Source organism: Poecilia reticulata, linkage group LG22 (assembly GCF_000633615.1).
Source record: "Poecilia reticulata strain Guanapo linkage group LG22, Guppy_female_1.0+MT, whole genome shotgun sequence".
NCBI lineage: Eukaryota > Metazoa > Chordata > Actinopteri > Cyprinodontiformes > Poeciliidae > Poecilia > Poecilia reticulata.
In genome coordinates, this window is record NC_024352.1 from 4,147,242 (window position 1) to 4,156,787 (window position 9,546).

Below are 9,546 nucleotides of genomic sequence, written 5' to 3' on the forward strand. Positions count from 1 at the left end.
GCATTGTTTTCAATGCTAAATAATCATCTGAATTCATCTGAATTATTAAACCTTAACTGTGTTCTTGATACTTTTTTCATATCCTTTTGGGAAAAATCATTTTGCAATTTACAAAAAGTGAATTGATAATAGTGAAATTCTGCACTGTTGTAAAAGAGAAGTTTTATTGCAACTTTGAGTAATTTGATAACAAATTGATGTCAAATATGTCTACAACAACCTAATTTATGGATTACAGCTAGAACAACTTGTGCACCCAGCTGTTCTGTGACAATTTCACAGGTTTGCTCGGTAACATTAGCAAACAGCATCGTGAAGATGAGTCTGATCTGATGACACTTTCCCACTCCACAAATCTTACCTTTATGGAAGAACAGCAAGAATAAAGTCATTGTTGAAAGAAGGACAAAAGAAGTGGGAATTAAATTTTACCACAAGCCATGTAGGAGACTGGTGAGATGAAACGTAACTCCACACTTCCCTCAACACATCATGCATCTGGTGGAAAATGGTGGTGGCAGCATCCTGCTGTTTGAGAATTGATTCATTTATTTGGCAGGAGCAACGCACATTAATAAACCTTGCTGTAAATGCGCAAGAATAAGCCAATTGGCWATTYTTTTATCAATTGTCGCTAGAGTAATGTTATACAAAAGATTATACAAAACATGGYTGAAATCAACTTTAGTGTCCAAATTCAGTCGAGAAATACAAACTACCTAAAAACAAGAAAGTAKGATGTAGCTACACACAGGGTAAAAGAGGGGGAAAAAAAACAATCTGAGGTTTCACGAGACTTCAGATTAGGACAGAGATTCGATTTACCGCAGGACAGCAGCCCTAAAAATACAGCCAGAACTACAGTGGGATAGCATATATCAAAGTGCAGGAATGGTCCAGTGCTAACACTTTGAAATTGATGCTAACCAGTGCTCTCCATCAAATATGACTGAGAATGTCTTGCTTGCCAAAAAAAAAAAAAAAGAAAAAGAAGGGTCAAACCTTTCAGCCTCTAGGCGTACAAATACTTTCGGCTCCAATTATTCCATAAACTACTAAATTACAAGATCTGAATAAAAATACATGCAACATTTTCAGAATTTTATTCATAACAAATTTGAAAACTGGATAATTTCCTTTCCTCTTCCTAATTTTGAGCTACTTTTCCACCCGAACCACCAACAAAATACAATTAAATTTGTTCTTGTAACATTTGAAAAATGTGAACAAGTTCCAGRGGTATGAATTAAGGGACTAAAGTTATCAAAAACCCACCACACTTCTTTCTGTCCTGGTTTTCGGGACGGGGGAGGCATGAGAAAAAATGTTTTGTTTCAGTATCTTTCTGTTGGTGAGTTGAGGGAAATGTACATTTCAATTCATGTATGGATGTTGCACACTTAGAACTTCTGCAATAATTACATACCGTTTTCTGCTAAATCTCATTGACATCATCCCTTTATCTTTTTAGAGACAAAATATATTCAGTAGATAGATTTATTTATATTCAATATTTACTGAATAGATGTATTCAGTAAATATGAAAAAGTTCATTTTTCAATAATAATTCACAGACAGATTAATTACACAGTGATGTTAAGCATTTATTTCAGTTAATTATGATTTTCCATTTAAAGCGAATCAAAATACAACATATTTAGATTAGAACATTAAGTCAGGTTTTTAAAATGAAAAAAAAAATATACAAAAATGTGGAATTAAAAGGATGTTTAGCACATAGGTTAACTCATCTCMTTTTCAACTCATTTTGAAAATGAGTTGAAACTCATTGTCACTATCCAAAATGTGCAAAAGTCAAGCAGTAGTGTTTTTCCAACAGGTATTTTTACAACATGCAAAACTGAAATACAACATAAAAWATATATATATATAAGATTAGTTTTAACAGATGCATTGGCCTCAGTATTTGAGTTACTAAGCTGAGTTTACTTTAAGTGACTGTTTGCATTTTCAAAATATTAAAACTGATCACTGATGATCCTAACCAAAATGACTGATACACAGATGTTTAAAAATTGACTTCCAACATTCAGATTTCAATTCGTAGTGAATTCCTGCATGAACGAAGTCAACCTAGTACTGACATCTGCTGCCATGTAAGAGACACTACACGCTACAATCGTTTTAATGCATCTTTTGTCATAAAAAGAACCCTACCAAATAATAAGCTAAGCTATAGTACTTTGGAGGACCAATCCCGACGTAATTAAAAATGCAGAAATAAATTTTTCACAACCTAAAGTATCTTTTACCTGCTCTAGTTTAAAAACTAAAACACTAATATATCAATTGGACAATATTTGAAACTAAGTGTGTGATTTGTGAAACTTCAACAATGGCTGATTTTCATGTTTTGTTTTGTTTTTTTCTTTTTAGCACCTGGGCCACTTTAGGACTGGCCCAGCTTCAAAACGAACTCTTCAAACCAAAACAAGTTAGGTTTGATGTTCTGAAACACTGATGTGTGACCAACAGGCCAAAAACAGGAAACCAGGAAGGGGACAAAACTTTTTCACACCACTGAAGGTCTAATTTATGAACTCATCTTGATCAAGAGTTTAGTTGCAGTTTAACTGCAGCCACCTCAAGAGTCTGTGGGACTTGTCTGGAATAAAGGAGAAATTAATCATATCTAAAATGGGGGCAGTAACCTGCGGAAAAGGATTAGGRCTACTGAGAAAAAAAATCTRACTCTTYTAAAAATTCTGACATTTTTCTCAAAATTCAAAAAGTTATGAGTTTTTACAAACAACTTCTCAGTTGTAAAGGGAATCATGGGGGAGCATTGTGATGACATGCTGAAAGGGGAGGGRGTGTCAAAAAGGGCCGCAGTTTCTTAGAGACACAGGTGAATATCAAGGCGCCAGGATAGGGCTGTGTGAAGTAAAGTCATATTTCTATAATTTCTGAAATATACAAAAATGTATCACAAGAGAAACGCTAAAACCAACATCAAATATTTTACAGTCAACTGCAGCTTTGCAGCTTGTTTATTCATAACTAAGCAACTTCCCCTTTAGCGTGGATTTTCATGTGTGCATTTAAGTTAGATTTTTGTGTAAACCTATGTCCACAGAGATAACAACAGAAAGGTTTTTGACCTGTGTGGATTCTCGTGTGTTTCTTTAAACTCGATTTCCCTGTAAATCTCTGTCCACAGAGATTACAATGGAAAGGTCTCTCTCCAGTGTGGACGACCATGTGTTGTGCTAAATGTCCTTTTTGAGAAGATCTATATCCACAGATGCTACAACAGTAAGATTTCTCTCCTGTGTGGACTCTCATGTGTCTGGTTAAACATGTTTTCAGGCTAAATCTTTGTCCACAGACATCACAACAGAAGGGTTTCTGGCCAGTGTGGAGCACCACGTGTTGCGCTAAATGTCCCTTTTGAGAGAATTTACGGCCACAGAGATCACAACAGTAAGGTTTCTGTCCTGTGTGGACTCTGATGTGTCTGTTTAGACTTGATTTTGTGCTAAATCCATTTCCACAGAGAACGCAACAGTAAGGTTTAGGTTCCCTGTGGATTCTCATGTGTGCGTTTAAAGTTCGTTCATGACTAAACATCTTTCCACAGTCTTCACAGTGAAACTTTTCTCCTGTCTGGACTTCTAAGTCCACAATTTCCTTCTCTTTCAATCCACTGTCATCCAAAGAGCTTAAATGCCCTGTTTCTGACTCTGTCATATGTCTCTGGAAAGAATAACAACGAAAAAGTTGTTCAGTAATTTCAGACACGCTTAAAACTCGGTCAACAAGGTCTTCCTCTGACTCAGGAGCTCTACTCTCCTTCCATTCACTGCCCATGTTTTTAGTTTTCAGTCCAGAGTCTGACAAGTGTGCCAGCTCAGAGACAGGGTACTTTACATCATCATCGTCCTCTTCATCCTTCTCAGTGTCTTCAAGCTCTAAGGAGTTGGAACCATCTCCATGATCTTCTATCTTGATGGATTCCCAATCGTCGTTCTCTTCTGGAAACTCTCTGTATTTAATTTGGTCTTGATAAAACTGYGAGAGCAAAGGGGGATGTTCATCATCTTCAGTCTTTATGGCAATAGCAGTGATTGGAAACTTGAAGGCATCAATCTTCTCCTTCCCACTGAACTGCCCTCCCCACAAACTGATGCAGATTCCCTCCTGTTCCTCTTTTACGTGGTGGGGCTTTGGGTCATACAGGTCAACACAAGGTTTGTGGTCATCAGGAGCTTCTTCTTTAACTATCATTAGCTGTTGAACATCTGCAAGAAACATTGAAGCACATTACACATTTTAGAAAGTATTTAGACTGCACCACAGACCGTCACATAAGGTGAGTCACTAAACAAACATTTTTTAACATTGGCAACTATTAAATAATCCTCAAACAAAAAATTATAAAAGAAAATTAAAGCTGCAAGCAGCACTGAGCAGCTCTCGCAGTCGAGTGCCTCTCTGACCATGTAGACAAGAGCTATGGTCASTTCCTGTTTAACACAGTGATTTGCTACTAATTGTCAACACTGTGGCAACTACAAAAAGTACATGAGTATCACATACATGAGTCAGAAATAAGTTTTAATTGACAAAAAAAAAAATAAAGAGGATAAAGGTAGAGGAAGGTAGGTTAGTTGTGCTAGCTTGACTTTGACAACCTTTACATGTGGTGCAGAATTCAGTGTTTCAGTTCAGTTTAAAAAATAACAATGAACCTACTTTCTGACATATCATTTCATCARGCGTTTAAATTAGCTAATCAAACACAGATGTGTTCAGATGGTCATTTATTAATAACTGCAAAATAACCATCAAGCTTCAAAACATAATATTGTAACAAACTGAATATTCTGTTCTTTGTGTGGGTAATGTTCGCATATTTTTTGGTGTAATCTTTACAAGAAAGTGGAATGTGAATGTGTTGTGTGCTGGTTTGTGTTGACACAAAGAAACTGATAGAGCTTGTGTATGGGATTTTTTTTCTCTTTTTTACATTTCCTGTTCAGCAATGTGGCATAGTTAAAATGTGTAACTTTAACGTGATGCCACATTTATTTTACACAAGGGAGGAATCCACATGGAGAGCAGGCAGTGAAGTAGCTAAGGATCTACCGTTTGAAGAAAAAAAAAAAAAAAAACTATTTGTACAGTTTATGGCTGCTCCAGACATTTTAATGAAGGAAAGGGAAAAGGTTATTACAGAGTGCTAAAGGTAATAACCGGAGATGTGGCTTTAAAATCTATATTTGAGGTCAGGATGAGCAGAGTTTGCTTGATATTGGTGTGGCAAAAAAAATTACATAAGAAATCTGATTCTCAATACCACGATTTTAAAAAATAAAATAAATCAGCTGTATGTCAGCCTCCATTTTTTAACTAACTATTGTTTTGGTTTTTTTACCTGTACCGTCTGACATTCTGGCAGACGATACTAGAAAGTAAATGTGTGGAAGGCACCAAAACAAGGAGGAAACTGCACAAATAAAATGAAGAAAGATTCAACCAGCCCCATCTTTGTTGAAGACAAACATTCGGACCGATTTATTTATTTTTTTTTAATTCCTGGGACAACTGAGCTTAACCTGAGCCTCAGAATAAACACTTTTTAATACTGAACTTTACAGAAAATTAATCCTTGCCACAAGTAAAGTGYACATGTTAGAACAGGCCAATATACTGCCAGTGAGAACATAGTGTTTACTATATATTAACTTTTTCCATTTGTGAAACTTCAATCAAAGGCAATATTAATGCTTCTGTTTTTTTTTTTTTTGTTTGTTTTTCATTTGCATCACACTAGAACTGGTCCAGCAAAAAGGGGGAAAAAAGWCCAAGTGTGTGTTTGTGCGTTAGGGGTCTCCAATTTGATTAGCCTAATTGTAAAAGGCTAATAAAATACCACGATCAATGAATAATATTTTCACTTTTTCCTGCAGGCGACATGCGCAGTACAGTAGATGCTGACGTAGAGTGACGTCAACTGATAATCCCTCAATAAAACACTTTATTTATACTGCTTGGTTTCGAACAACCCATGTCAAAAAAAACACATCAATACATTTTATACATGTCGTTGAAGATACTGTATGCGAACTTGACAATTTCTTTCTTTAAAGAATTTAGTACGAGTCGCAGGAGACCAGCGGCCTATGTGGTCAGTCTATCCGAAGCCAACACCAGCCGATCGGTGCTAATGGGCAACAGAGGAAGTAGGTAATCCAGTGGGTGACCAGACTAGGCATGCTAGTCACCAGCCTGCCCAAAGCTAGTTACCGGTTGCTCAGTTACAGGTACCGGCCTATCACAAATCAGATCCCTGGCTTCAGAATATAAACGTATATAGCCTCCTGCGAGAAAGAAGTAGCCACCTATGGTTGCACAATATTCAAGAAGCTAATCCACCTTAAAATCGTTTCTAGGCAACAGCTGACACATACATAAAAAAAATATACAAACCTAATCTGTGTAGCAGAACCTTGGGGTTGAAACGAGCCTCCATGSTGGCTTTCAAGGTCGCTACGTTGGGGTAATTCACTGTGTTCAAGCCAGCCTTCGGGTGGTTTTGACCCGCGAGACGGCAAAACAAAAGCGTTAACGGTGCCTTCGTTTACAAATGCCTTTCAAAATAAAAGTACACTTCCGGTTCCCGGTTGATTCCAGAGTGGCAGTAAGAAAGGACGTTTAAGAGTGACTTTCAAAGTAAAATACTTTCTGTTCGTGTATTAGTGGTTGGAAATGGAATTTATGCATATGAATGTGAATCAATAAATTGTTTTTAAAAGCTAATGTATCTATAAAGATATACAATATCTTCAAGTCCATTTTGGTGATGCTTGACATTTGATTATTCAGAATCTTTCTAATCCCAGGTCATGCTGAGACAATACAAATTCCATTCAAAAATACTTTATTGATCTTAAAAGGGAAATTAAATAGTCCTCCGCTTTACAATTTAAAACTGATCTGATGTGGAATTATATCCCTGAGTTGCTGTTSTTATTGCTAAAAAAWTTACATACATCTGATGTATAGTTTTAACATGGGAATCATGTTAAGACATTTTTAGCAATATTTTATTATTTTTCCTCCCCCTATATTAACTTTGCGGTTGTATTCTGCTAAATAAGGAGTATAACATCCAATGATTTAAYTGAGAGCTCAGATTTTGGTTTCCAATTAACAGAGATACTCCGTTATTTCCTTTAATACAGCTTTGAGGCTTGATRTGAACCGTGATTATAACACATAAAACTATTGTGACTTATGAAATAATAAAATGCTCATAGTAGTAAAAATTACATTAGATTTGGCCACATATTTTCCATYAAGAGGATCAGACGTCAGTAAAACAATCTACAATTGCAATTCTACATCAGATCGGAATGGCATTTGCTGCGTGTCATCACTAGGGTTTCCTCTGTCACCGTGAAATGAAAGAAGCCAGTAAGCATGTCAACTCATCACTCGTTAATTTTTAATTACTTTGTTTCTTTTCATTTTTTTTTTTAAATATTAGTTTTTTTTTTCCTGTACCTGTTGCCAGGTTCTGGGAGCATTGATCTGTGTGCTCATTTTTCTCCTACGCTCTTCCTTGTAATTTCCACCAGAGGGCGCACGGGAGCCAGGTGCTGCAGCTACTTGAGGTCGGACCTCTGCTGGTGTWCTGCTGCTGCACAATTGCAAATGATCAARCTTCATGGTTCTGGGGCTATGATGAGCTGGGTGGGTGCCACTGCTTTGACTCATGAGTGTTGAACCTTTCCGGTAAAATGYAAGACCTCCGAGCCACCACTCCATTTTTATTTTGAATGGCATAATTCTCTAAACATCATTTATGCTCTCTCAGTATCAAACATTACTGCCAATATTACTCCTTATTTAGTTGTACCGTCTAATCTCACACTCTAAAACCAGCGGTTCTTAACCTGGGTTCGGTGAGTCGGTCTCAGGGGTTCGGCGGAGCCTCTGCCGCGGAGGTAAAGACACACTTGTGTAAAGTCGTGATGACGCCCCGCTTTGCCATCACTTGCTGCAAATGATCACGTTACATTGCTTAGCCAATCAGAGCTGCGGAGGAGCCCTGATTGAAGGAGTTCCACTCTCAGCATGGATTTGAACTTGTGTCTTTAATTACTTCAGCAAAGCTCATAGTTTTTACCAAATTCTATAGTCTAAATCTGCTCCTTAGTCGCATCTTTTCGGGGTTGCTACTGCCTCTAGTGGTGTGGGGGTGGTTACACARCTAATATTATTACATTACTAAATCAGAATACCACAAAGTATTTTATTATTCCACAAAGGAATAAGAAGGGTTCGGAATAGACTGGAAGTAAGCGACGCCGGATAGGATACCAGCAGCATTACCAAGGACTGAATTCATGTTTAAGGCGTTTTCTAGTCATCGTGAGAGTTTAGCATTAACAAATCTTATAAAAATAGTCACATAATTTGTATAAATTTAAGAAAACTATTATTTGTTAATATGGTGCCAGAGTAAATGTGGTCAGATAACCAGTAATCGAATGTGGTGACGTATAGCAGCAATTCTGAATGTGATTTTGAAGTYGTTTGTTCAAGTTAAGGTGTAACRAGAAAAAGGTGTACATGTGCATTTGCACACCTATATTTTATTATTGCATTTCAAACTTTGTGCAAATTGTATGTTTTCTTTCTGTAAGATTGACAACGTTTTATGTTTTAAACAGAAACCTCTAAATCAAGAACTCATCCACCCATCCTGCCATGACTGAAGCTGTGACTAGTGGCCCARGTGGACCTTCAGGTATACYAACTGCAACACAAGGGACCTTGATTGTTCCTTTTGGCCATTATAATATGAGGTGTGTTTTTGGTGTCTTGCATCACTAAGACACCCTAATGAGGCATGTCTACCACCCCAAAAATGATCTCTGGTCCATTCTGGCTCTACCACTTTCTGGACCTTGTTAGACCACATCAGACCTGGTCCAGCTGCTGTCCTAGACACCACACACCTGGCTTTTCTCAACTCTCATACCTTTTTTAACTCCTTAGAGCCTGAAGACACTGAGAAGGATGAAGATTATGATGAAGCAAAGCACCTGCCTCTGAGCTGGCACACTTGTCAGACTCTGGATTGAAAACTAAAAACATGGGCAGTGAATGGAAGGAGAGCAGAGCTCCTGAGTCAAATAAAAACTTTAACAAGCCTTTTAGCTCCTCTGACGGTGCTGAAGAATTTGTTCATCTTCTCTCCAGAAACACACAGATTCAGAAATGGGTTTAACCTCGCTGGAGAATAAGACATTTTTGACTGAGAAGAACAATGTTGACTCACGAAAGAACAATGTTGACTCACGACAGAAGGAGAAGAAAAGCTTAACTGAAGACTGCGGTAAAACATTCAACAGAAAACAAGCTTTAACCAGACATAAGAAGATCTACACAGGACAAAGATCTTCATTGTGACCTTTGCAGAATAAGATTCAGCTGCAAATCATATTTAAACGCACATGTGAGAATCCACACAGGACAGAAACCATTCTGTTGTGAACTTTGTGGACACCGATG

The 9,546-nt window shown here is 37.3% G+C and overlaps 1 protein-coding gene across 1 annotated transcript; it reads right to left on the reverse strand.

The window, feature by feature from the left end:
- Positions 1-2,978: 2,978 nt before the first annotated feature.
- Positions 2,979-6,630, reverse strand: LOC103458164 (gastrula zinc finger protein XlCGF57.1). Its single transcript, XM_008398793.2, has 2 exons — positions 6,454-6,630; positions 2,979-4,262 (listed from the first exon to the last, which is right to left on the reverse strand). The coding sequence occupies exons 1-2, from the start codon at positions 6,494-6,496 to the stop codon at positions 3,022-3,024; spliced, it is 1,284 nt and encodes a 427-aa protein (XP_008397015.1). The 5' UTR covers positions 6,497-6,630; the 3' UTR covers positions 2,979-3,021.
- Positions 6,631-9,546: the final 2,916 nt, after the last annotated feature.